The 25,763-nt window shown below is 53.2% G+C and overlaps 10 protein-coding genes across 10 annotated transcripts; 5 read left to right on the top strand and 5 right to left on the bottom strand.

The window, feature by feature from the left end:
* Nucleotides 1-879: 879 nt before the first annotated feature.
* A1O5_06244 (uncharacterized protein) lies at nucleotides 880-3,039 on the bottom strand (the record flags this gene model as incomplete). Its single annotated transcript, XM_007746838.1, has 1 exon — nucleotides 880-3,039. The coding sequence occupies one exon, from the start codon at nucleotides 3,037-3,039 to the stop codon at nucleotides 880-882; it is 2,160 nt and encodes a 719-aa protein (XP_007745028.1).
* Nucleotides 3,040-4,261: 1,222 nt separating this feature from the next.
* A1O5_06243 (uncharacterized protein) lies at nucleotides 4,262-4,825 on the top strand (the record flags this gene model as incomplete). Its single annotated transcript, XM_007746837.1, has 1 exon — nucleotides 4,262-4,825. The coding sequence occupies one exon, from the start codon at nucleotides 4,262-4,264 to the stop codon at nucleotides 4,823-4,825; it is 564 nt and encodes a 187-aa protein (XP_007745027.1).
* Nucleotides 4,826-6,309: 1,484 nt separating this feature from the next.
* On the bottom strand, nucleotides 6,310-7,290 carry A1O5_06242 (uncharacterized protein; the record flags this gene model as incomplete). Its single annotated transcript, XM_007746836.1, has 1 exon — nucleotides 6,310-7,290. The coding sequence occupies one exon, from the start codon at nucleotides 7,288-7,290 to the stop codon at nucleotides 6,310-6,312; it is 981 nt and encodes a 326-aa protein (XP_007745026.1).
* Nucleotides 7,291-8,479: 1,189 nt separating this feature from the next.
* On the bottom strand, nucleotides 8,480-12,488 carry A1O5_06241 (protein TIF31; the record flags this gene model as incomplete). Its single annotated transcript, XM_007746835.1, has 2 exons — nucleotides 8,480-12,399; nucleotides 12,452-12,488. 2 exons carry the CDS (start codon nucleotides 12,486-12,488, stop codon nucleotides 8,480-8,482), a joined length of 3,957 nt encoding a protein of 1,318 aa, XP_007745025.1.
* Nucleotides 12,489-13,596: 1,108 nt separating this feature from the next.
* A1O5_06240 (uncharacterized protein) lies at nucleotides 13,597-15,312 on the top strand (the record flags this gene model as incomplete). Its single annotated transcript, XM_007746834.1, has 1 exon — nucleotides 13,597-15,312. The coding sequence occupies one exon, from the start codon at nucleotides 13,597-13,599 to the stop codon at nucleotides 15,310-15,312; it is 1,716 nt and encodes a 571-aa protein (XP_007745024.1).
* A 191-nt stretch (nucleotides 15,313-15,503) lies between these two features.
* A1O5_06239 (uncharacterized protein) lies at nucleotides 15,504-16,481 on the bottom strand (the record flags this gene model as incomplete). Its single annotated transcript, XM_007746833.1, has 1 exon — nucleotides 15,504-16,481. The coding sequence occupies one exon, from the start codon at nucleotides 16,479-16,481 to the stop codon at nucleotides 15,504-15,506; it is 978 nt and encodes a 325-aa protein (XP_007745023.1).
* Nucleotides 16,482-17,180: 699 nt separating this feature from the next.
* Nucleotides 17,181-18,450, top strand: A1O5_06238 (uncharacterized protein; the record flags this gene model as incomplete). Its single annotated transcript, XM_007746832.1, has 2 exons — nucleotides 17,181-17,634; nucleotides 17,702-18,450. The coding sequence occupies 2 exons, from the start codon at nucleotides 17,181-17,183 to the stop codon at nucleotides 18,448-18,450; spliced, it is 1,203 nt and encodes a 400-aa protein (XP_007745022.1).
* A 1,621-nt stretch (nucleotides 18,451-20,071) lies between these two features.
* Nucleotides 20,072-21,647, bottom strand: A1O5_06237 (uncharacterized protein; the record flags this gene model as incomplete). The annotated part of the gene is made up of 3 exons (XM_007746831.1): nucleotides 20,072-20,898; nucleotides 20,946-21,366; nucleotides 21,417-21,647. 3 exons carry the CDS (start codon nucleotides 21,645-21,647, stop codon nucleotides 20,072-20,074), a joined length of 1,479 nt encoding a protein of 492 aa, XP_007745021.1.
* A 1,893-nt stretch (nucleotides 21,648-23,540) lies between these two features.
* Nucleotides 23,541-23,969, top strand: A1O5_06236 (uncharacterized protein; the record flags this gene model as incomplete). Its single annotated transcript, XM_007746830.1, has 1 exon — nucleotides 23,541-23,969. One exon carries the CDS (start codon nucleotides 23,541-23,543, stop codon nucleotides 23,967-23,969), a length of 429 nt encoding a protein of 142 aa, XP_007745020.1.
* A 587-nt stretch (nucleotides 23,970-24,556) lies between these two features.
* On the top strand, nucleotides 24,557-25,396 carry A1O5_06235 (uncharacterized protein; the record flags this gene model as incomplete). The annotated part of the gene is made up of 1 exon (XM_007746829.1): nucleotides 24,557-25,396. The coding sequence occupies one exon, from the start codon at nucleotides 24,557-24,559 to the stop codon at nucleotides 25,394-25,396; it is 840 nt and encodes a 279-aa protein (XP_007745019.1).
* Between the last annotated feature and the right edge of the window lie 367 nt (nucleotides 25,397-25,763).

The following is a 25,763-nucleotide window of genomic DNA, read 5'->3' as shown; positions in this document are numbered from 1 at the left end:
CGTCTGATCTTCGGCTGTCTGGAGGTGAGTCAACAAGATCGGTATTCCCATCCTTCTGCCTTTTCTTCCCTTTCACTCAACACTACTCACTCACTCGGCATATTTTGGGCGCCGTTTCGATGAAAGAACCGTGGATGAGCTTTGGGATCCAAGAGAACAGATTCGCTTAACGCGCCCAGCCGATTGGGCACAGCAGGCCATCCGCGTAAACACAATGACGTCCTCGCTCGCCACGATCTTGATCTTACCCGCTGTTGCCGCCGTAATAATACCGCCAATACCACCCACACCGTGCCTCGTACCAGGTCACGAGTAGGTATGTAGTACCCAGTAGTGCACTAGTATCCCGCATATCAGGTACATTAGAGTACTTGGAGCTATTGGCACCACATCCCATGCACCGACTCTGCCTCAGTCTTCATATTTGTCTCCCATCCTTCTGTCCATACCATAGACCGTGCATGACTCGGCCGCTCATGCAATTGCATTCTGCATTCTTGAGACACCTCCCTTTCCCGCATCTCTCCCTGCATTAGGGCCGGCCCCCTGAAACGGCCCCCTCCCCTGTCATCCTTCCCGACCACGACTGCGGCGCGAGAGAGCGCATAACAAAACACAAATGAAATAATCCATCCAACTTAGATATGTTTTGGAGCCCCTATCCATCCTCTTTTGCATAGAGTCTCCACCAACACCTTGCACAGCTCAAAAAAGGTCACAAGCAACTGCTTTTGGGAAGCCCCCCCCCCGATCAAAATAAACCGATAAAAACTTGCTTTTCCCCTCTCAACAGTGTCCCGTCGCCGGAGTCATGAACGTCGTAATATGGTGAATCAATGCGGATTATGTCGTATCATTTTGACCAACGCCAACTTGGAATCACGACTCGACTAATTCCACTCCGTCAATGCCATAACCAAAGTCAATGATAACCACCCTCGCATCTTGGCTAGTGCAGACAATCTTGCGGTAGTTGCTTTTTGCAGCCAGTATCCAACTGGATGACCACCCTTCAAAATTGATCTTGAGCCCGCCATCCTCGGCGGACTCTCCCTTTTCCGCGTCCCACACCTTGATTGAATGGTCGTAGCTGCCGCTGATGATGCGTGAATTCGCTGAATCGAGATGAAGTGATCGCACCAGGTCTTTGTGCCCTTTCAGCTCGCGGATCCGTTGCCCCGTGACCGTGTCGTACTCATAGATGACCCGGTCATTGCCGCCCGCGAAGATTGTTCGACCATTCTCCGAGAACTCAACGCAAGCGAGGCCACGATCTTTGGACTGGAACTCCTTGATGCAAACCCCGTCCTCCAGACGCCACAATTTGGACATGCCGTCGCCGCTAGCACTGGCCAAGAAATTCCCTCGAACTTGGACTGCATTGACGGGACCACGATGTCCCAGGAGCGTCTTGACAAGTTTGCCTGTAGATCGCTCCCAGATCTTGATCGTTGTGTCCTTGGAGCAGGTCACGATCCGCTCCTTGTCGATGCAGACATCGAGAACCCCAGCATGATGGCCAATTAACCGGAATAGCGGCTTATAGTCCTCCTTGATCGACCACACCAGGCAGGAGAAATCCGAAGATCCTGTCACGAGAATCTCATCGTCGTACTGCAGGCATAGAACTGACGCCTGGTGATACAGGGGAATCTCCGGAGAGGGTGGCGCCGGTGATGAAACATAGGCCTTGAAGAACGGAATAACTCCTTCCGGTTCTACAAGGGGAATCTGGACCGACTGTCTTTCGCGGGGATTGTTTGGAGGCCCCAGTTTGCGAATGCATTGGTAGGTATGAGCGTCCCACACACGAATTGTGTTGTCGCGCGAGCCCGTGATGATCTTCTGTTCGTCGAATTGAGCGCAATAGACGCTGTCTTTGTGGCCGTTCAAATATATTGCAGCAGCTTCGCCGTTGCGCCAGCGCTTGTCGATCAGAGTCCGTACCTCGAAGAGTTTCCGATAATCTTGCCCAGGTTTGTTTTTACCGAGCCCAGCAAGATGCACGCCGGCACCTGGCGACTCGTTGTTGGGCCCATACTCTTGCAAAAAGATTCTCCTCCAGACAGCCTGCGACTGGCAGAGATCGTGCCATTTGTGGGAGACGAGGGAAGCCCGAATGAGCGACTCCACGTCAAGGAAAGAGAGGATCGACTCCACCAATTCTGTTGCAAGAACTGACGCCGGGTCTCGACAAATGACATGTACATTTGCCGGCGAAGAACCACGCCGAACACGCGTGTCTAGCACGATCCCGATCCCGCTCTCCGCATCCGGCTCAAGTTTGTCAATCTCCGATTCTGGAGGTTCATAGGGCGGGAGAGGTGGCGTTCTCGTAGCATGGAACAATTCATTCTGAGCCGCAGCTGAGGCACGGGCTTCTGCTCCGCCGTACACTAGGTCCGACAGGACGGGGTGTCCGCGGAACCGTGCAGATATTGGATGATCCACGTCTGCCTGCACCTCGGGAGGAGTATGGAACTGAAGCAGTGGCAGAGATGGTCTCCTCCGGGCACTAGGATATCGCAATAACCGTCCGCGGGACTTTGGTCCGGTGGACATGGCCTCGGTCAAATCCATCATCTCTCCGCATGGCTTCAATGGCAATATTTGTGGCCTCTCATTCTCTCCCGACTCCTCCTTTTGCTTAGAGCTCTTGCCCCTGACAGTGAGCGACATCCGTCTGGTGAGAGAACGAATCTCAGAGATGCTATGCTTTACAGACCGTGTGAAGGTCGAGTATCGTCGTGGGCGGGAAGGCTCAAGCATCTGGGGTTCGCCCGAGAACTTCGAGAAGGGGTCAACGAACTCGGGGCTATTGTTTCCTTCTCCAGTTTGTTCTTGATTCCGATTGAAAGAGCCCCAGTCCAAAACATCATGAGCAGCCGAGGCCATCATCAGGGACATGCGCGTCGCAGGCCTTCGGAGAGATTCCTCGACTTCTGTCGAACCCTCGTAGGCAGTCTTGGGCCGGGGCAGAATAAAGAGAGATGTCCTGCGTTGAGGAGCTATCGAAGAGGAAGCCCCATGGTGGGACATGGTAGCGGTGAGACTGGAAGGAGGTGGGCGACAACTTTTGTCGGACGAGCCTGCCAGAAGACTCGGCCAGCTCCGTATGTTGCCTGAGACAAAAAAGAATACTCTCGCAGTATTACAAGTCGATCAGAGAGTGAGCGATCTCAAAATTCTGACACTGAGACTGGTGGCGAAAAGAGCGAATGTGAGAGGAATGGATGTTGAGGCTCAATGCTGACAGGGAATGCATCAAGCAGTCGTGACAAATGAGACCGACAACAGTAGCCGCAAGAGATGTATGTAGTGAAGAAAGAACGTGGGTGCAATAGATTCAATGAGTGAAAATGCACAAAAACAAAGTACAGGTCACGGATTGTGATTTTTGCTGGTCATGACCATGGCATCTGGGGGAGGAAGTTGACGGCTTACAAGTAGAGTGTTTTTGTTTGACGGGTGGATAATTTTTGATGGCTCGGGGGCGTCCCAGGACTGTGGAGTGGCTCCCAGGAACTCCGACCAACAAGGGGAGGTAAATCTGGGATGCTGCTCCCCCCTGCAACGATTACAAGTCCGGCCTGTGAAAGCCTGGGATTGAGGTCTCGCAGGCCCGCCGCCCTGCCGAACGGTTGCATGCAGGGCGCCGTCAACGGCCATTGGGCTGTCTCGTTGCCCCCAGAGACCTGCTAGCGGCACCAGTGGACACCAGTCAGCTCCAGTGAGCTCCAGCAGGGCCCCGGACGGAGCGCCGTTTGACCGCCTAAGCCATCTGGCGCAGGCTTGCCCTCAGCCTCCAACTCCAGCACCCTCCGATCCCACACCGGCGTTTCAACCACGGAGCTGACGAGATTTCTTGCACCTCCATCACACGCATGGGTCTCAGCAACTTGTTCTCCCCGTGGTTCGTCTCGCCAAACGACTCCGCTCAGCGTTGCCGAGGATCCTCTGCAACAATCCCTGGATGCCACGCTGCTGCACGGCGAGTCGGCGATCCAGCCTTTTCTTTTATCTGTGGAGAGAGTTCTTGCCGACCAACCTCATGCTTGCATTCTATATGTGAACGACGGAGAAAATAAGAGCTGGCCGTCCTCATCTCACAAGAAGACCCCCATTATCTACAGGAGAGATCTCTCTTGTTTTGAATCCCCTTCCGCCAGATAGCTCACTCGGAGCAGAGGAGCAGCTCTTCCCGCAATTTGGCTGTCACTTGAGATAAAACGACACACGCGATACAGCCGCCAACGCAACCATGGCCGCCATCCCTTTGCCGTATATCATTTTCTTCCTCTGGATCGAACCCGTTGCCACACTCGCCGGAGCATACTACGCCTGGCTGCTACCAGCAACCTATCTCGAACTCACTGAGGCCGCCTCCGCGCCTGGCATTCTCGGGCTGCCCACGGCAACCAATGTCGTCCTGCGACAACTCGGCAATTTGTACGTCGCATTTGCCATCAACGAAGCCTTTGTCTTGCGTGCAACAACCGACTTGAAAGTCTGGCGCGTGCTGTTGCTAGGCCTGCTTATCGCAGATTTCGGCCACTTGTACAGCTGTTTTCCGCTCGGAATCAGATCTTACTACGACGTCGCTAATTGGAACGCCATGGCCTATGGGAATTACCTGTTTGTCTACTGCGGGGCAGCAACGAGGATTTGCTTTTTGTTGGGGGTTGGCATGGGAGGTCCCAAGCGAGCGAAGAGCAAGGCCAAGAAGTCTGTCAGGCTGGCTCTCGAGGAGGCTCCTCCCATCACCCCTACGCAGATGAACAGGACTCCTGCTCAGAGCACGAGGAGGAGGAAGAACAAGTCTTAGACGCCTAGGGAAGAGCGGAAAGTCGATTGCCTGAACACTTTCTCGCAACACCGCACCTTTGGAGTTCCAGAGTCATCGGTTCTGGTGGTGAACTCCGTCCATTATTCGTGCGAGGGATTACTGGCGTTCGTTATTTTTACCGTCACCAACCACATGCGGGCGATATAATGAACTCCGCGGCCGGAAATATGATGCTCGGGGCACAGCACGAGACCAAAACTCCAAAAGACTCTCACGCACCAATGGGCGAACTCTTCTCTGAAGGCAGTCAGCTCCCTTGTGCACCACGCGGAGACCTGTTCAGTGCAGCAGCATTCCTCGCGTACTTGAAGCTCGCTTCGTTCAGTGGTCTGCTGTCTTTCGAGATTGCCAATTCACGGGCTGTTGGGCAGAATCGCAGCCGAACAGTCGAGGCTTTAGAGAGCACGCGCCCAGAGCAATAGCGCCGAACTACACCAGGTACATGAGGAGTTTGAGAGATGCCCAAAAAACAAGCAGCGAGGCCAGAGACGAGCACAGACGACACGCAAGTCGATAACGCGGTGGGAGCCTTTTCCACCGGAAACGAGAATCGATACACAGCAACATCTCTCCTTTAAGCCATTCCTTCCCGGCGCAATGTTTTTCGTTGAGAGTGGACGGGAGCGGTCGAAGACAGCGTGGTCCGACGTCTTTGCGCAGGAGGACTGGAGGAGGCGCGGGCTCGGAGATTTGTGAGGACGGTGAATAGATGGATGGGAGAGCAGTGCGAGGTCAGGACCGAGGGAGTAAGGGAGGATTAGTAGGAATCCAGGACCCTGGGGAAACTTGGGGAGAAAAAGGGAAAGGGGAAAGGCAATAGATTAGGGAAATGAACAGTGAAAGCGAAAAGGGAAATCTTTCGATCCCCATTCGTAGGTTACATGTCCATCCATCTATACAAGCAGTCCTCGCCGAGTACTAAATGGAGTGTAATACTACATAGCGTGCACCTCCTCCGTAAGAAAGTGGACCAAGATACGCATTGATGTCTTTGCCGAGAATCATAATACTAACGAGACGGAGTACTATCAAAATCTATACCTCCATATCAGTGGTAGGTCCGGACTAACGTGGGTGACCAGTTAGGAATGCTTCTCTCTCTTATTTAGGTACAGGGTATCAACTGGTAACTGATAGCTAAAAATATATAGCGGAGTAGACTTGTCCACATCTTGCAGGATGAAAGGCTACATCCATGCTGTGTTCCAAACTCCCAAAACGACCATGGTTGAGTTCTTACCTGCCTTGCCCTCTCCTCCCAAGTCAGAATATCCGCGGACGAAAAATCACAGTTCCTCCGCCTGGGTCCTTCCTTGCCAAAGTGCCTGCTTCTGGGTTTGCTTGCCCACACGGGAGTAGGTAGGTACAACGCTTGCCAGCGTGCTGTGGCCACCGCCGGCCAGGACCAATGTTGTACAACAACGACAAGATGACCTTATCTCGTCCCCATCCCCTCTGTCACGTCAAGCAGCAACCGCAACCACCGCCAAATGCTTTCCTCCTGTTTTCTCCACCGGCACATCCCATACCCCTTGTGGCGTGCCTCCGACTTCCGGGTCCTCCCTCCGGCCATGACATCGACACCTCCTGACGCTCTCATATAGATCTGTCAGCTCATCGTCCTTCTCACCGCCGATGATCTCTCTGACATCGACGTCGGCAGGTAATTGAGGTGGCGTGGCCGGCTGCGCCTTGTCCTCTTCCTCGTCGGATGACGAGGAGCCAGAGCGGACCATCCGTGGCGGTTTGGCCGATGCTGACTCGAAGCGCGTGAGAGAGAGGTCATTCATGTCATCATCGAGTTCGTCGTCCGCGAGCTCGAGCGCGGCATCTTCGTCGTCTGAATATGCGTCATGCACGGGCCTCTGTTTCAGAGCCGGCTTTTCCGCCTCTGGATCTGCGGCTGTGCAGTCATAGTGGTACGAATCTGGGTCGTCGTAGTCGTCCGAGGACGTGTCGTCGTCGTCCTGCTCTTCGTCAAGGTACGTATGCTGGGTCGCGACGGGCGGCGGAGAGTGTTTCCGCGTGGGCGAAGAAGTGCCGTTGTAACGGTTGTTAGAGCCAACACCTGCTGTGCTGGATGGTCGGGCATTGTTGTCGTGGAAACTGACTCTGCGACCCCGGGCTGGTTCAGGCTCCGACGGGGTTGGCTTCGCTGCTGTGCAGTCGTAGTGAGGATCCGGCTCTGGAGCTACAGGCTGTGGCGCTGTGCAGTCATAGTGTTCGTATCCGTGGTGGCTCGGCGGCTTGCCTTCCTGAAACACGGATTTGGCGCTCTGATTCTCGATCTCGACGATTCGGACCATGAGATTATCGAGGGTAAAGGCATGGCCCAGCACAAACCGCAGGTTTCGGTCAGGACGGTTCGCGGCGAGTTTCAGCTTACACTGGGCAGTATGAGCAAGGGTATAGGTGGTGCTCGTGGTAAGCTGCCGCCGTGACATTGTCGTCGACATCGAAGCAAGTCTGGGCGAGCCGAGGGATCTTGGAGTAACGAAGAGGCTCCTGTCCAACCGGTCAAGGGATAATGAGGGATACAGCCAAGTCTCGAGCGAGGCTGTCGGCAGCCAGACGGAAGAAGATTTGCAATTCAGCCGAAGCGTGGTCTGGCTCAGTAATCGATGCGACGGATTAGTTTCCGGTTTCGAAGGCTGTTGCCGAAGTCCTGGGTAGAATATGCCTCCAACGTCAGAGACAGTGTATGTGGAAGGTGGAAGTCAAGTAGGAATCTCGTCCAGGCTGTAGGCTGAGGTGCAAAGTCTCCCACAAAATCGAAGTCTGCCTGATAAGAGACAACTGACGATGTTGGTCGTCTGTTGGGACCGTGCGTACAATCGGGCGGTGGCAGAAACGGCGAGACGGGTTCGGTGGGGCAGGCTGAGCGAGCTGAGCGAGCTGAGCGGGGTCCTTCTCGCCTTTGTTGGTCCCTGCTGACAAACACGGTGACGGTGGTGATGGTGGTGATGGTGGTGATGGTGGTGATGGTGGTGACGGCGTGGATGCCGCTGACGAATTGGTTGTGAAGCCGGAGACATTCGTCCTTGGCACACTAGGGCGCCTTTCCTAATCCGGCAAATCCGCGGGCGACCGAACCACCGTTACAGAGACAGCCTCGACACCTCGCTGACATTCTCCCCGTCCGAGGTACATGTCCAAAAGATCACAAATCAACCAGTCACCCACACTCTTGTTCATCCGTCGGATGGAGTTGAGAAACCTTGATTGCATATCTAAATGTCATCTGCTCTATGCTCCGGCCGTCATAGGGACCTTGCCCACGTCCCTTGTCTTGACGGGTATGCCCGCTCCTATCTGCTGTTACATAGACTAAAATTTGCTTTTTTCCAGCCGCCGCACGGCTGGCAGGGCCCGAGACGATACCCATACATCCCGTAGCTTCGTGTTATACAGATGATCACAAGGAAATGAATCCTACCGTATCACTAGTCTGCCCCTGTTCATCAACCTTCGATGTCTTCTCCACATATATAGGTTTGCAAATTGCCGTTGGGGGCAATGGCAGGATGAACCTGCTTCGAGGTGAGGTGTACGTCTTGGTTGGCTCACTGTCCGGGGAGACGCACCCTTGCGCCTTGAGGTGCTGCCAGGCCTTCGTAAGATGAAGCGCCATCTCTAGACAACTATGGCCTTCCTGGATGCTCGGGCCTTTGGGTTGAGCGACTTTTTCTTTTGTTTAGGCTTGACCTCCCCGCCTTCGATATATCGCAATAGCTCGTCAATGCTTCTGGTGTCGAAGGTGGGATCACCTGTTCCGGTGCGTACACTCGGCTGAGCTGCTCCGGCCCTGGAGCTTGCATTCAAGGCAGCCGTGCTGGCATTTTGCGGCTGGAGCCTCGTGCCCATACCCATTCTGGGAAGATGGCGGATCCCTGCCAGACGCCGATTCTGCAGCAGTTTGGCCTGCTTGGCAATTGACACCGCGTTCTGCGTCAATTGTTCCAGCCAGCTCTCCGCTTCTTTGGTGTTTCGATCGTTTGCTCCGAGTTCTGTCAGGAAGATACTGTACGCGTCTCGCATCTTGTTGACGGCCCCATGCGGGTCTCCGTCCAAAGCCAAGGCCTGCGCCAACTGGAACAGGATGGTAGCCGCGTTGATAGACTGGCGTCCGAAGAGACTCTCACAGACTGTGAAGCAAGCTTCAAACCACTTGCGAGACTCTGAATATTCTTTGATAGACTGAAGCATAACCGCTGCGTTGTTCATTGTCGTAATTGAGTCAGGATGATTAGGTCCAAAAATGATCCTCCAAATATCCAACGCATGTCGGACATATTTCAAGGCTTGCCTCGTATTGCCAGTATGATGTTCGAACAGGGAAAGATTGAGATATGCCAGGATCGTGTCGTGTGAGTCCACCCCCAATGTCCGTTCCGTGACAATCACAGCTTTGCGTGCGAGCTCTACGGCTGCGTCCTTCTCATCTGTCTGATAGTAGATCGTCGACAGTGAATGGTACATCTTAGCCACCTCAGGGTGAAGGATTCCATAGATCTGTTCATGCAGAGAAAGAGACTCGAGGACAAGTTCCTGTCCAAGTTGCTTCTGGCCCTGGGCAAGAGAGAGCTTGCCGGCCTCCAAAGCTTCTTCGGCCAGCGCACTTCTTGGAGCGGCGTCTTTGACAATGGGGGCAATATTGAGGATGTCCTCGGCACTGAAGGTTGTGCAGGGCTTGCCAGCTCCATTGCCGGATTGTGCTTGCTCACCACCCTTCTTTTTCTTCTTTTTGTTTCCCTCGTCCGGCTGACCGCCGCTATTCGAGTGCGAGTCACTGGCGCTTCGAGCAGGTGATGCATCAACGAGCATTTGCACCCCTTTACTGAAACTGAACTCTCGCGCCACCAGTTGGAGCCCAAGCCTTAACGAGATTTCTCGAAGCATTGGCAATGGGCGGATTGTCATCGGCCAATCCTCCTTCAGCGCGTACCTATATCGGATCCTGACCTGTTTCTCGATGGCCGCTTTTAGCTTCGTGGGGTTGACTTCCTCAAACGAGAAATCTCCGCCGGGATACAGAGCCCGCAGGTCTTCGTCAATCTCGGCACGCGGGTTGGCATTGATGTCAACGCCCAGGAGGCAATTCAACAAATGCGCTATGCAGGTACCGGCGAAGATGACAGGCAGATGGCGTAGGTAGCGATTTGCAATGTGCTTGAATGCTCGAGCCACCATTTCCTGCAATACCACCGTCGAAAATGCTTGGAGCCGCTCGCCCTTGTCTTCGGCAGCCTTTGCAAGTCGTCCCAAGTACCTGATGTTGATTCCACGCTTGTGGATGAGTTGGCAGAGGGAATAACCATCCATCGGAAAGCCAACATCGCCATCATGGAGTTCGTTGATGAGATCTGGAATGACTTTGGTTCGCAAAAACTCGCACACCGCACGAACTTCCTTTTCATCTGCATCGTATTCTTGCTTTTCTTCCTCAGTCTGGGGGATCTGACCACTGCACGCGTCGGGATTCAGTGCCAAGGTGAAGTCCGAAATGTCAACCCGTTCCTGCTCCAACGCCGGAGCAACCTTGCCAGGTTCGTCTTGAGGCTCACCGGACTTGTTCTCTGTGCTCTCTCCTTCAGGGGCGTGGTCTTTGGTTTTCTCTTCTTCGCCATCTTTGAGGTCCCCGGAATGGCCATTGGTCTGCTTTGAGCGGCGTTTGTCAACTTCTGCCCTCACAAACTCCTGCATTTTCATGTGCCAGTACGTCTCCACCAGCTCTACTCGTAAGACAGACATCCGATGTGGGTACTTCTCGTCCCCGGTGTCAGCTTCAACCTCCTCGGACCAAGCCACGTCTAGTGGAGTGATACGGTAGAGATCGAGCACATATTTTCGACCGTCGGTGCCCAATAGTCCTTTGGTCTCGACACTTCCCTCCAGATCGTGTCGGTGGCCTTCCTTATCCCAGACCGCATGCTTCTTGACGTGTAGTGCTTTCGAGAGCTTCTGAAAGACCGGAACAAAAGCTTCATTCTCGGTGACAGTGTCCCGTCCCTCGACACCGCCGTAGTCGATTTGATGTTCCCCGGGTTCTCGTTGCTTGAAAATCCCTGGAACGATGCTTTGGCCTACAATGCGCTTGCCAAGATAATCCACTATGACCGTGCCTGGAGTGAATAACCCATCGATGTCCAGCTGATTAACGGCTTTGACACCTGCAACGTCTTTCCCAACAGCCACTCTGGCAGCTTCGTCACCACCCTCGCTGGCGAATGTCTGCACGCCGTCAGCCCCGAAGGAGTAGAATATGTTGTTATAGATGAAGATTTGCGCGTCTCTGCCTTCGGTTGGATTCAGCGGTGCCACTTCACCCCTAGCAACAAGCACGGCACCTCTTGCTGCGGCATCGTTGTAGTCGGCAAACAGTTTAGAAGTCAACCGCTCGCGGAAAACTCGGTCTTGCAAGGTCTCTCTGGGTAGTTCACGGGTGGTCTGAAACTCTTCATTCCAATCCCGAAGATTCTCCGCACCATCCGCTCCTCCGATCAAGTAGGCCTCCTGGGCTCTGGTGGGATCTGCCTGATGCTGGCTTCCCTGTGCATAGTAAGACGGAACGATCCAGGGGTTTGCGGGAATCGCGTTCTGAAACGGGAACGTGGTGAGGAGGTCTTTGCTGCCGTTGATCTTCTGTAGTTCAACGAAGGTTTCATTGAAAGATGGCGACAGAGCGGATATCAAGGACAACAGGGAGTGAGCACTGTGGTTCTTGGGGGCGGGCCTCGGGAAGGGATCAAATTTGTTGCTGGAGGACTTGTTGACGTAGAAGCCAGAAACGGTACCAGTGATCTGGTGTTGCTCGCCTTCGTTGGTGGTCAACTGTAGATAGAGCAAGTGGCCTCGCTGACGAAGGTGGTATGGAGGAGGATTCCATTGAGAGACTGCGAGCGACTTGATTGTCCTTGGCAAGGTGTCCTGGTGAGATGGTAAGATGGTGTCTAGGGACACCCGTCCGTCGACCTCATAACCCGCCAAAGGATTGTCTTCCGTCTTGCTGGCAGGAGCATGGACAGAGCCGAACTTGTCATCATGGAGGGACAAACCGGCGCAGATGCCATGAAGCTGATCGGATCGGTCTCCGGTGGCGCCAATGAGTTCCCGTATGCGGACTACGTGCAACCTAGCCTCTTTCTCGGTGTAGGGATCTTCGACCAAAACAATCTCGTCGTCTGGTTTGAGGTCCTTTACCTCTGACAGCTCGACAAAATCATTGATCCTCTGACCATTGTGCTCGAGATGGAAACAGGTATACTGGAAGGTATCGGGGGTCTCGACAATGGACTGACGGACATCCTGCACCTGTTCTTGGCTCGTCACCATTATCGTCTGCTTGTAGGGCTTGTGCGGCAGCTTGACGGTGACCTGGAACAGTGCACCCGCATTTGCATCATCGTGATGAGCGTGGTCGTGGTCGTGGTCGTGATGGTGGGTGTGGTTGTGGGTGTGGGTGTGGATTTGATCGTGCGCGTCGTCATTGACACCGTTTACCCCGTTCGTGAGGGTGGAAGCTGTCTCAGCCTTGGTCGGGACCTCTGTTACATCTGGAGTTGCGTTAGAGGGTCAAATGGTGATGGTGGGCGAGCTACAGCAGACCTGGTGTTGTCCTCACGTCACCATGGGAATTGTCCATTAGGAAGAATGTTGGAGCAGAATGCAATACCACCGTGCTGTACAGTCAAGACCAATGCGAAGGAGTGGAAAGCCAGAGGGCAACCTGACGAAGAAAGAACGAAGGAATATTTTACAAGAAAGGCGATGCTGGGGCGAAAAATTAATGTACAGCAAAGAAACTGTGACAGATGCTTGAGGGTCAGTCGAGGAGAAGATGGACAATAAATTTTTGAAATGAGTATCGACAAGCACCATTCATTACCGCAGGAATCGCCGCGAAGCCGGTCTTCCAATTGGATGGCGAGCAGCATCCGGAGACCTGGAAGCTGCCCCGGGGACTTTGCTCGGGTTACGCCGGGTGTTGTGTGGTTGGTGGTTGCTTAAGCGGCGTCGCCTTTGTTCCCGTTAAGACCCATGCCTAGGTAAGAGTCTTGGGAGTCTCAGTTAATAAAAAGGCCGCATGCCCAGGGGGGTTACTGGGGGCGCTAAGCCCATTAGGCCCAATGAAGCTTCCTAGCGTGTCCCGAAGGAACCTCCCTGAAGCCCGGCACGAGGCGAATTTGGCAGTCACGCGACTTGAGAGCATCTTCCACTGGCACGTTGAATATCCCTTTTGGTTGACACAGGACGACTTGGGAAGTTGACCTCCTACATGGCTAGTCCTGGTTACGGTATGGAACACATACTACAACATGGTTAACCTGCAAACAGGCAGCTCGAGAATTACTCCCCGCCTACGAACCTCTATAGCACACGGATGAAGATCATACTTGGAGGTACCAAGGCTAATCAAAGACTCGCCCATCCCGCCGAGCACGTGCGAGCATTCAACCCTTTCTGGGGATCAGCCTAGTGAGCCGCAGCCACAGCCACTTCAAAGTCTCCCCCTTTAACTTCTTACACGCCACAGGCATTGTAAATAATATCAGTTCTTGTTCTCCATAGTCATTCATTTCAGAGCTCTTACAAGTCGTTCGCTGCGAATTCATTTCTTCCACTCATTCATCAGGTTTGGTGTTGCGCTTCGCTCTTTCTTCCGCGCGTGCGTGCGATCAATCTCGCGTCATCCAGGATACAACAAACTCCGTGCTAGGAACCCCTGCTGGATCAGGCGCATAGCTTTCATCATGAGAACGGTGCAAAGGGCGGTGGTCGCCAGACCTCAATTGGTCTCGTCGCTCGTCCGAGGCCGCCCATTGGCACCTAGGCGGTCGCATCCTCGTCCGTTTTCCCAGCAATTTGGACCCGCAAGCAACATACCAGGGGCCGACCAGGACGAGGAAGAACCATCAAAGCCCTCGAAATCGGGACCAGAGCCCAAAAGTCGCCTGGGACCGACCTTTTCCAGAGCGTTTGAGGCGGCGATGACAACATTTGCATCAATCGCCGTTCTTGGCTTGGCTGGTTACTCGTACCACGTTTACTACAAATCTCTGGTGCTGCGCAAGATAGAAAAGGCCTTTGAACCGGGCGACCCTATGCTGGAGCTTGCATCACCAGCAGAACCCCACGTCGCTCCTCGAGAACAACCAGCTGATGACACTGAGCACTGGATAGCCCGCCCCGAGCAGGCCAAGATCAATACCATCATTAACGGGGAATCCAAAGGCAGATATTATCTCCTTATTGGCGAAAAGGGTACCGGGAAGTCTTCCATGCTACTAGAAGCAATGAAAGAGAAGAATGGGGAGGGAGTGTCAATGTTCGAAGCTCACGCCGACCTTGAAATCTTCCGCATTCGACTCGGAAAGGCGCTGAACTATGAGTACCACGAAGATTATATCGGGTCGTTATTTTCAATACGCGGGCCACGGGACACCACCGCTCTGCTTGACATTGAGCGGGCATTTAATAAGCTCGAAAAGGTCGCTTTGGCGCACAGAAACCGAATGGGCAAACCGGGCCGGAAAGGCCCTCTGATTCTCATCGTCAACAGCGCCCATCTGATCCGCGACAATGAAGACGGGAACGACCTGATTGAACTGATGCAGCAACGTGCCGAACAGTGGGCTGCGGCCAACCTTATCACCATGGTCTTCAATTCCGACGACTTCTGGGTCTATGAACGTCTCCGCCGCTACGCTACGAGAATGGAGGTGATTCCAATCCTGGATCTCCCAAAGACTCGCGCGATTGCCGCATTGGAGAGATACCGCGCTAGATACTTCCCGGAACAGAAACGTGATCCCGAGATCCTCAAGCAGGTGTACGACCTGGTGGGCGGTCGCCTTAACTTTCTCAACAGGGTCGCCAAAAGCTCCGACATGCTGAAAATGTGTCGACAAATCAACGAAGCAGAGAAGACATGGTTTCTGAACCAATGCGGTATCCTCGGCGAGGAAATGGACGACGACGTGATGGACCAGCAGAAGTATGCTAGTGCAGCTATGGTGCTGGCAAAGGCGCTTGTGGAGAGAGAAAAGGACATGGAGTCAAGTTACGACGACGAGCATGGGCATATTCTGCCACAAATCCCTCTCTACATTGCTCGCCAAATTATGACCCGAGCAGATTTTATCCAAAGCTACGACCATGAGAACATCTTCACCATTGACAGCAGGGCCATGGTCCGAGCCGACAGCGTGCCCATGATGAACGCATTCAAGGAAATCTGTGCGGAACCAGGGTTCAACGACTATCTGGAAGCCACCCTTGACCGGATCTCGGCCATCGAAAGTATCAACAGAACCAAGGAACTCACATTCAAAGATTTATGGATTGAACAGAAAGGAGAGCAGAGGGGCAAATACTCGTTTGTGACAAAAGATGCTCGGGGCCGAGAGACTGGGACTATTGAAATGAGAGTGCATCCAGACAAGCCGCCCGAGGAAGATGACGACTGAGAAGGACAGAATTGATAAATCACCTACCGATAGCTTACCTTGTTGCTCTCCTGGCTTGCCCAACTGGCCTTCCTATCCTGGTACCACAGCTTGAAGAACAAACTACGTGAGCGCCTCAATGGGCATGAAATAAATGAATTGCAAGACGAAGGACTGGCTGAGAAGGACGGGCTATTTTGAGCGGTGGATACCTAGGCATCCCATATTGCCAAGATTGTCGGGCTCGGTCCATGGCTCCTGGCTTGCCTTCTTCTCCTGGTTCCCATCACCGGCGGTTTGGGTTCCAGGTAATACACGCACTGCCGAACCATGTCGCGAGGCCAATCGTCACCGTCAAGTTCCGAGTCAGAGTTCATCCAGGTCCAACCAAGGGCGGCGTAGTCTATCCCACAACCTGGGCAGTCATTCCTGTTGTTGGAAGATAGGCCGATCCATCTTTTCAAGTTTCCTGCGGACGGGGGTTGGCCGCGGTCGAGAGGGAAACGCGACTGTTGGACTTCCAAAGTCAGCACGTTGTGGCTGGCGGTGATGGGGAGCATTTCATTCCGCTTGGATCTGCAGCCAAAGCACAGCCACTCAGAAGACGGTTGGTCGCGGACGTCCTCATTTTCTCTCCAGCCACATTGACATCGCCTCGGAGCCTGGGATTCTGTGCGGCCTTGGTGGAAACGCTGACTGCAGGGACGGCAGTAATGGACTTCATCAGATATCCTCGACCGGTTCGACTTTAGGTGGGCGGAGAAGACGCAGGAGATGCAAATGAACTTCCCACAAGCAGAGGTGCCGCCTGTGTTCGGACAACCATGACCATAGCACGGTTTGACAAGCAGCCTGTCAGAAGTCATCATATGACATTGATCGCAAGGGGTGACCCGCAGCCCCGCGAAATAAGGATCTTTGGTGTCTTGTCTGCGCGGGTTGTAAGGATATGGCTTCAACAACTCGGCGGTGGTCTTGCAGGCCATACGGAGTCGGGCGTAGTCATACTGGTTGAGAACACCAGCTCTGCGCAAACCATGTTCAAAGGGTGCGATATGACTGAGGACGCTGACGAAATCTGGTTTGGGTCGCGAAGAAGCTGGGAAGTCACCGGAACTGTTGGGTCTGGTCAGGGAGGGCTCAATCTGAGTATGTCGATGGAGCTTACCTGGGGATTCCTCATCTGCCATGTTTGTGTTTGCGCTATTCTGATAGGGAAAGATGGAGGAAGGAGAAGATTACGGCTTTTTTGGAAACAATATTTATAGTACAATGATGTTGTGGCTGGCCTTTTGACGCGATCCTAGCTTTGACGGACCACAGTGCTTTGACATTCCAAGGTCTCTTGCTAGGCCATTGTTGATTTTAATGCTAGGTCGCTTTGTTTTAGTGATAGAACAAGGCTACTTATATTCGAGGACGAGTTTATTGTTTGCTTACCTAGGGAGCGACCTGGAAGAGTTGAGGCCGACTGCTGATCGACATCTCGAGCTCTTGTGTGAGACGGACAGGAATGGGATAGGTGATACTGGTCTTTTTATTTTGTTCTTTGAGTAGATTGATCGCTTTGGAGTTGAAAAGTCGCTGGTGGATGGTTGTTGGAGACGTTGTGAGCTCGAACCAATCATGTCACGATCGCGAAAGAGGTTGTTTTGTTGTCACAAAGTCACCACCACCACCACCAGCCACTGATTTTCCCACAACTCCGCTCACCAACCGTCCTCCCCCTCTCGACAACAAGTCTGCTCTTGACCTTGTACTGTCGCTGTGGCCGTGACGACAATATCTTGATGCTCGACGACTTCCTCGAACTCGCCACCACCCTTGTGCATCCAGAGCACCAGCCGAACCTCTCTACTCGCGCCGGGCCCAGCACATCCACCACAATCATGGCTCCTCCACGAAGCCGTCATACCAAATCCTCAAGCGTCACTTCCAGCAGCAGCGCAGCCGACGTCGCAAACGGTATCGCAGCAACTCCAGGCTCGAAGGCCGTCCCTTCTGACACCATCAAGGTGACGCGCCCACGTCGTTCTTCGCGTTCAACCTTGTCGCCTGCCGGTTCTCCAGTCGTGGTCATCCCGAGGCCGCCGTCGCGGATGGAACTTCCGAGTACCACAAAGTCCACGGTCGCGCAGGCTAAAGGATTTGAGCCGCTGAAGTTGGCAGCCACTGTGGTATTGAGCACGCTCTTGGAGGCAGGGTTGCAGACTGCGGCGTCAATGGTCGGCGTGGGTGACCTTGGAGGAGTCTCGAGGCGGCCGGATACGTGGACTGAGGTGCTGGGATTGCTGGGGTGGAAATTGACCAAGTTGGGCATATACTGGGTTGGCGATTATGATGGTATGTCATTGCAGTTGCGGCCTCGTTGTCTCAAAGCTCGGGGAGAACTAACCATGTCAATCTATAGCGTACGACGTCGCCTCCCTTTCCCTGCTTCTCGACACCCCGCCCGCCCTGATGCTGGGCCTCTTTTACCAGATATCTCCCATCACACTGACGTCGACAACTTTCTCCTCGATGATCGCCAACTCTCTTCCGTATTATTTCCTCCGTCCCTTGTCTCCCTCTCACCACCCTGACAGCGCGTCGAAATCCAGTCTCCGAAACCGTCCCATTCTGACCGACCCGTACACCACCATTGCGACATCTCTCCTCGCAGCAGCCATCTTCGCTGTCCTCCTGGAAGCAAGTTTCGCAACTTTCCTGCCAACCTGGCTCATTGTATACTTCACGGGTCTGAGGACGCTAGAACCCGCACACCTGGGTCCCGCTGGTCTCCCTACCCTCCTTCTCGCCCTGATCCCAGCGGGCTGGGCGTGCATGGAATTCCTCTTTGCGCCGTCAACAGCGGTCGCGGGGGTTCCTGCCTCTGCAACCACGGTTGCGATCAAGGCCCCAGCGTTTGATCCCGCCACAGCGACTTTCAGGGAACACGTTTACCACAACGCGTGGGGATGGTACTCGGCACGCCAGAAAGAACTGATCGGCCGCACGGCGTTGTTGACCGGGTTGATGTTTGCGGAGACCGTGCTAACGCTTTGGGGCACGGTAGAGGGAGTAGAAGTCGAAGGGGCCCTGGGCTATGCTGGCGTGTGGGCTTTGGGATGTGTGGTCACAGGGGCGGTCTTGGACTGGGTTGGAGGACCAAGTGATTGATTTCTGGGAGTTGGCTTGTTCCTTCCCTGGCCAGTGGGTGTGGGTGCCCCTCGAGGCGTTGATGACTTGTATGGTATTAATATGGTACATGGATGGGGGCAAGGGATTTGAGCGGAATACACTACGTAGGGGAAATGTAAATACCTAGGTAGGCACTGGAAATGCCCTTCTTTTTTTTTCCTCTTTGTTTATTCTTTTCTTCTTTTCGTCTGTTTGAACTTGGTTCCTGCCCTCTCCTCTACTTCCACATTGTGGCAGCTAGACCCATCCTTTTCCCATTTTCCTTGACGACGATGCAGAAGCAGAGGCCTCCGAGGTTCAGGCCGCTTCGGTTCTTCGATTGTTTCCTTCGTCCTTTTTTGCTTTCTTTTCTTTGTTCCTCCCTTTCTCGCCGTCCTTCTTTCTTCCGATCTTTCACTCCCTCTTGTATTTAATACCCAATCAATCATTTAGAACCCGACTTTGGATCCTGGGGGGAAGGGGATTTATTGGAGCGCGAGGCTTCGAAGTCGCCCTTGGGGGGGGGGAGGGTACATATGCGTGTGGATAGGAGTAGATCAGAGGCACGGACACGGACTCGAACATGGCCATGGTATGCTTGCCTCATTGAGAGTGAGTGAGTATGCGATGTCTGAGACTTCAGCGTCCATACGGAGTGCACACATACATGCGCACGTACTTGTATGTACGGACCGAGGACTCGCAAACACTTCAATGAATACGAGCATACATACATATATGCGCTTGCTCTCACCTTCACATCTTCCCGCAGTATTACGGCCCTCAGCTCGACCGAAATGGACGCGGATGGATATATCCCCTGACTCACTCACTCACTCAATCAATCAATCTATGAATCGATATGTGAATCGACCGAGCAGGCAGGGTAGACACGCAGATTCAGTCTCTTGATTGACGGTATGTAGTGACAATTCCCTAGGAACCCTGCACAAAGGTACATCCAGACAAAAGCAAATGAGAATAAATCCCAGTAGCACTAAGATGAGCGAGCGAGCTAGCGTATCCTATCACTCTAACAATAATGAATTGGTTTGGCCTTCCTCCCTCCCTTTTATTCCTCTCCTTCTGCCCCTCCGTTTGCTCGGGCGTTAGGTTCAAGGGCTTCCACTCCCAGAGCCTCGAGATTCAATGACCTCGTTCTCCCGTTCTACGGTACACAAGTAGAGTCCGTCTTCGGGATTGGCACCAGACAGGGCATGACAGGCGCAATTCCTCGTTCGGTGCGCCCAGATTTGCTCCCAGTCCATTGTTATCACCGGCATCCGCATTCGACGAGCCGAAATTGACTGTCTTCCTGGTAACTTTTCCCGCAAGTCTAAAGGTTGCTGGCTCCGGACGGTGGGCATCAATACTTCCCTGGCGTGCACCCTATATCCATTGGTCATATCATCATGTTTGATTGTCATGCAAGATCTCCAACACATTGGAATGCTCCATAAATAGGCCCCTGAGCCTGCCTGACCCCGAAATCTGACATGATGTGACTCCGTTTCTCGCGATCTACCACGCCCCGGCGATGCAGACGGATTTCCAAAAACAAATCCCAACGTTTACCATGCAATCCCCATACAGAAAGGAAAGTTGGAAAGAGATAGTCGAATCAAGTAGAGGCCTCAGTATTCCTCCTCTCGCGCGTCCTGCTTCGTCCTCCTTTAATGCTCTTGACTCGACTGAGGAAACCAGCAGCGCCGGATTTAACATCATCAGGCGGTGGACCCGTACTCTCGGAAGTCAGTCGCCTTTCGAGACCCAGTCCAGTTCGTTTCGGGCTCGACGGTGCTCGGGCGCGACCGGTGTTCTTTGCTTGTTCTTCTGCGAAGGCGATCTGGGCACCTTTCTTCTCGAATTCCTTGTCGTGGTCCTTGAAGAACGGGTTTGACCCATTCTGCTCTGATTTGCTTGTCCCCATTGGGCTGGTCGGAGTTGCTGTCGGCTCAGGCGAAGTCATGCGGCCCCCCTCGGCGATTTTTGGGCGCACAGCTTTGATTCTCTGTGCCAGACTCTTCTTGCGCGACAGCCCAGCAGCATTTGCCTGTTCTGCTGCTTCTTGCTCGCTTTCGCGGCGTTGGATCGCAGCTCGGCTTGCAGGCGCACCTTCCAAGAATGTGCTTGTTCCAAGACCTGCTGTCTCGCTGCCATGCAAAGGTTCGGTTCTGGCGGTAGGGTTGAAGCTGGCGCTTCTCTCCGGTTGTGGCCTTCGAAAATAATCCGCGTCGTCGTCGTAGACTGCTGCGTCATTATAGTCGAGATTTGCTTCTCGTCCGGTACCGTGATACTGATCTAGATTGAGTTGTTTGTTGACGGGACCGGAGCCTCCAAGTTGCATATTCAACGAGTCTTTGGGGAATGCTTGCATGGGAGCCTGCTTGGAGCCTTTGCGGTTACGATGAGGATTGCAGGCGTCGAATGGACCATCGTGGTGGAATACTGCAGCAGTCAGAATTAACATAGTCAAAACAGGGTTGCTAACTTACAGCCGGTGCCGTAAATGCTCGTGACATCCAATTTATCGATGATATCCAACCTTGCGTTTGGCTTCTTTGATCTGTGTGAGCTTTTTCCCTCCCGTAGCTTCCTTTCTCGTCTCCTTTTTTCTGCCTCGGGATCTTGATCTCTGGGTTTCTCTCTGATGGAGGATTCGGAGTTGCGCCGTGGCGGCGGACGTCGTTCGCGTGGACGGTTCGGCTCTGGAGGATCTGCAAAAATGTCAAGCTCATGTGCGGCTCCAAGAGGTTTCCCTTGCTGTCGGCGACGTTCTTCTTCTGAATTGCTGGGCCTGTGGCGCGACGGAGGTCCGCGAGGGGGATGCGGTCGAGGTGCGATATTTTCCCGTCTGGCGGCGCCGTTTACACGAGGCTGCGGTGGCTTTGCAGGTTCGCTGATATCGAGGCTTGCCTACTCTCTTGTTAGGAAGGGCAATCGGCTAAAGAAACAGATCAATTCACAAATATATCGGCAGTCTTGTCGGCCATGTCAGGGCGCTTTGCCGCCATTCCAGTACCAATTGTAGGTGAGGTGGCATTGTTGGCTGCATCCGGAGATGAGATCTCATTGGGGTCGAGAAAGGGATTTGTCGAGATAGGTCTGGTGGAGGTCTTCTCTGAGACAAGATTGCGGAAGGGATTCTTGGACGCGAGAGAGGTCGGGCCGCGATCTGTGAAACAGGGATCAGTCATGTCGCTGACATCAACAGCGATTGAGATGGGGTAGAGTTGGCGCAGTTGTCAGGTGAGCGACAATAAATAGCAACATACAAGTAGAAGGAACAAAGGCAAAGAATACAAAAAGCACAGTCAGGGAGGGCGCGTGATCTTGACATACCGGCCAAAGGTCCAGCTTGAGCCATTGGCTGTCTCGAGATTCGTTCCGTCGTCAGATGCCGACTGCGCAGTTGAGCATATAGTGGTCTGTCGGTGTCTTCAAGACACAAACGACCACAATTGACTGAGAACGAGGATGTAAGGTCGAAGATAGTGAGTGCTCTAGCTTCTTGGAGGGAGATGGATTCCAACGACAGTCAACGTGGTCTGGATGGCGGGTGTCTGGGCAACTCTTCACCGTTTCAGGAGAGACAATTACCGCCTTGAATGCAGAGCCCGGAGAACCGTGCGTCGAGTGGCCAAGGGGCGCAGAAAGGGTAAAGCTGCTTGGTCGAGACGATACTGGAAGTAGGAGATGTTGACAGTGATTTTGTGCAGTTCAGGAGATGCGAGACACTAGGATGGCAAGTTGGCTTAGTAGTAAAGAAGCAAAGGTGTGTGTTGTCGGGAAGAATTCTGAGAAGGGCCTCGAGGCGGTTTAGGGTCCGAACCCGGCAGGATACTGGGTACAGAAGGAGGGGTGGTGCGATGAGTTTGGGAGGGTTGGTAGGGGGTCGCCGGGGGCTTGGGGCGCAGCCAGCTCGTCACTTTAGCTAAAACTGCCGCTATATCCACTCGCCACGCCAACACTGGGCGACACTGCACTTATCGACCCTCCCCAAAAGTTGGGGGAGGCGGCGAGCCGGTTGACCAAGAGAGGAGCGCTGACGCCACACCACGCTACAATGAGACAGAGACGCAGAGTTCGGAATTCAGAGTTACTTACGAGTTACTGATCAAAGATCTGTCCATGGTATCATGGCATTCTTGTTGATGGACGTATGGCAAGTTTTCTCCGTCCGACTGACTGCGCCAGGGTTCTTTACCTTCACGAGCTGTCGGGATCTTCACGGGCCCCTTTGTCAACAACGATCGTCGCCCATTTGTTGGTGTCAAAAATCAGATCACGCCTTGTCGGTGGTGTCTGCGCTCTGGTGTAAGTACGCGGTACCCAGAGCCTAAGCTGACTGGGTGAATTTTGAGAGGCTCTTCGACGAGTCCAGCATCTTCGTCCTCCTTTGAACCCTGTCGCAAAGCCTCACTAGTCCTTGATCAGCCCTCCATCCCAGGTCCGCCATTGAGCTACCAGCAAGCCAGTTTTGTGCTGGCCTCAACCCACCCTCGACTTGCCCTCACATCCTGTCACTGAACAGCACTGGTTGTGCAGCACAGATCACCAGCGTTGAACCCTTGTTCAAACTCAAATCTGAGACGCATGCATGCATGCCTTCCTCATCACCACCGCGAACTATTTTTGCCTTGGTCTACCTCCAACAGAACAAACAAACCCCCATTCTTTCAAGAGAACGAACGTTCGGGTCATCAAAGGCAGGGCTAAAATACTCATACTGGCTGTTTTGACACACCTCTGGTCTCGATCCTTCCGCTATAACCCTACGCCGAGCTACTGCGCAAGCAGGTCACAGGTGACAGAGTGGCCCACTTTCAGACCCGGTCCGTTTCAACTTTTGCATCGGCTCTCCCCGTAATTGCGCGGTCGCACAGTTAATAAGATCCAAGCGCGTGGGCTATCGATAGGAGAATTACCAAGACAACGTTGGCCAACAAATTCTACCCAGTAAGGATTCTGCTGTCTGGATCTTACCCGGCAATCACCACTGGCCAGCCTTGCTATGTGATAATACGAGGACTTTTTGTTTTTGTTCGATAATACGCCTGGTCTGCGACTGAGGGAGAAGGTTCATCGCTATGGACGCAGGAATTCCTCCAACCCCGCTGTCTCACCGTTTCACTCTCGAACTCGAATTCGTGCTATGCTTGTCGAATCCCCTTTACCTTCAATACCTCGCGTTGAATTTCCCTCATCTACTGAACAAGCCGACGACGTCACCGAGTGTGACTGAAGTCGACAACTCGGACGCGGCTCGATTCGCAAGGTACCTCAAGTATCTTTACGACTATTGGCGCACCCCTGAATATGCCAAATATCTCACTCATCCTGGAGCAACACTACGGAATCTCGAATTGCTCCAGCAAGAACAGTTTCGAAAGGACATTATACGTCCAGACGTAATCGCGAAACTCTTCGAGACAGAGACTGAACAGCAAGCTACCCCCGACACAACCGACGAAGGAGATCCGTCCACACAGCAAGTCTCTGGAGACGCTGCACATTAGCATCATTTAGATGCCACACTCCCCGCGGTCACGAAGACTCTCATTGGCCATTTGCCTGAGGGAAGGCTCTCGATGATTACGAATAAAAGCCGGTCTCCCGAAGGCCAAAAGGTCAGGAGATGTTTGGGCAATGAGGTATGAATGGTCTTGTTCGGCCTGATACGCATACTGCCACAGACCGAAACGCGGACCAAAACACCTAGCAGAACTTTATATCCTCTTCATATCAAGCGAGAGGCTGACGTCGGTCCATGCAACATTATCTGCGTAATGTCCACAGATATCCTTCTGTGCGAGCGTAAGCTGGAAGAAGGGACCAAGATGGTTTGTTACTAATGCGACCAATCTCCAAAACGGGCAATTGAAAACATCGAATACTTGCGAACATCCAGTTTATTTGTCGTGATATGTCAGCTCCTCATTTCAAAGCGACTATGGCAATGCCTACGAGAACGGGAGCAATATGTGAATAGCTACCGAGAAAATGAAGAGATAAACGTGTCGTCCCCGTTCACCGGACAGCTACTCAATTTGCCGGAGCTGGCAGAGAGATTGGGTTTAACTGCTGCGTCTTTCCAATCGCAGATATGGCGGGGTACGGAACGCTCAACGTCGTCTCCAAGGGGCCTGTGGTTCGAGCCGTCTTTGACAATCCTCCCATCAATATTCTGGATTACAAAGTCTTCTCCGATTTGCATGCGTTCTTAACCGGCCTCAAGAAAGACCCGAACCCGCCAAAGGTTGTAATTTTCTCTTCGGCCAATCCGAAATTCTTCTTCTCCCATTACGATCTCCATATCCTTAGCGGATCGTCACCTTTACCACCGCCCCTCGATCCAGAAGAAGTTAGTAGGAAATTCGTCGAAAGTGCTCGCATGATGTCGAGCATGGGTGTGGTATTCATCGCGGAAATATCTGGACAGTCTCTGGGTGCGGGAAATGAAATATTGCTCCAAATGGACATGCGTTTTGCCGCTCCCGGGACCAAGCTCGGTAGTCTCGAAATAGGACTGGGCATGCTCCACGCTGGCGGAGGCAGCCAATATCTCACAAAACTTATTGGACGTGGAAGGGCGCTGGAATACCTCCTGTCTGCAAGCACGGTAGATGCAGACACAGCCGAGCGCATCGGTTGGGTGAACAAATCATTTCCTTCTGTTGAAGAGATGATAACCTACGTTGATAAGCTTGCACATCGCATTGCTTCCTTTCCGGCCGCTGCACTAGCAGCCACAAAGGACTCTGTGAACGAGCAAGCGCCGCCAGAGGATGCGCTCAACAGAGACCTTGGCAGAATCACAGCCCTTGCCCGGACTTCGGAGGCGCAGATGGCGTTGACCAAGTTCTTGGAGCTTGGAAACGATCAGCAGCCTGGACCATGGGAAGATGGTCTCAATGACAACTTGCTGAGACTGTGGCAGTCATGAGTGATATGTGAGTTTGGTGATAGCTAGAGACAGGTCAAGAATACCCCGGCGGCCTAAATCAATGGATGGATGGATGGATGGATCAATTGACATATGCTCGCTGAAATTTGCAAATAAAGAGGAAGGACGTGATTGGGATGCAAGGCACCGGCTAGGCGATGCAGGTACAACACGCTTTGTCCGCTTTTGATGACGCCATTTGTTTTGAGCGCATCGTTAAGGAAGGGAAGTGGGCAAAAATTTAGCACCTTTGAAGACAATACTGGGTACAGAACCCTCAATAGAAACCTGCAGGATCTGCTTGGTACATATACCGACTAGGCCTCCTGGCTGCGGTATTTGGGATTGTCTGCACCCATAAAGTTCT

The sequence above is a fragment of the Cladophialophora psammophila genome (assembly GCF_000585535.1).
Source record: "Cladophialophora psammophila CBS 110553 chromosome Unknown aczJe-supercont1.9, whole genome shotgun sequence".
In the NCBI taxonomy this organism is placed as follows: Eukaryota; Fungi; Ascomycota; class Eurotiomycetes; order Chaetothyriales; family Herpotrichiellaceae; genus Cladophialophora; species Cladophialophora psammophila.
The sequence above is the reverse complement of the archived record's forward strand: the minus strand, read 5'-3'. Positions and strand labels throughout refer to the sequence as shown.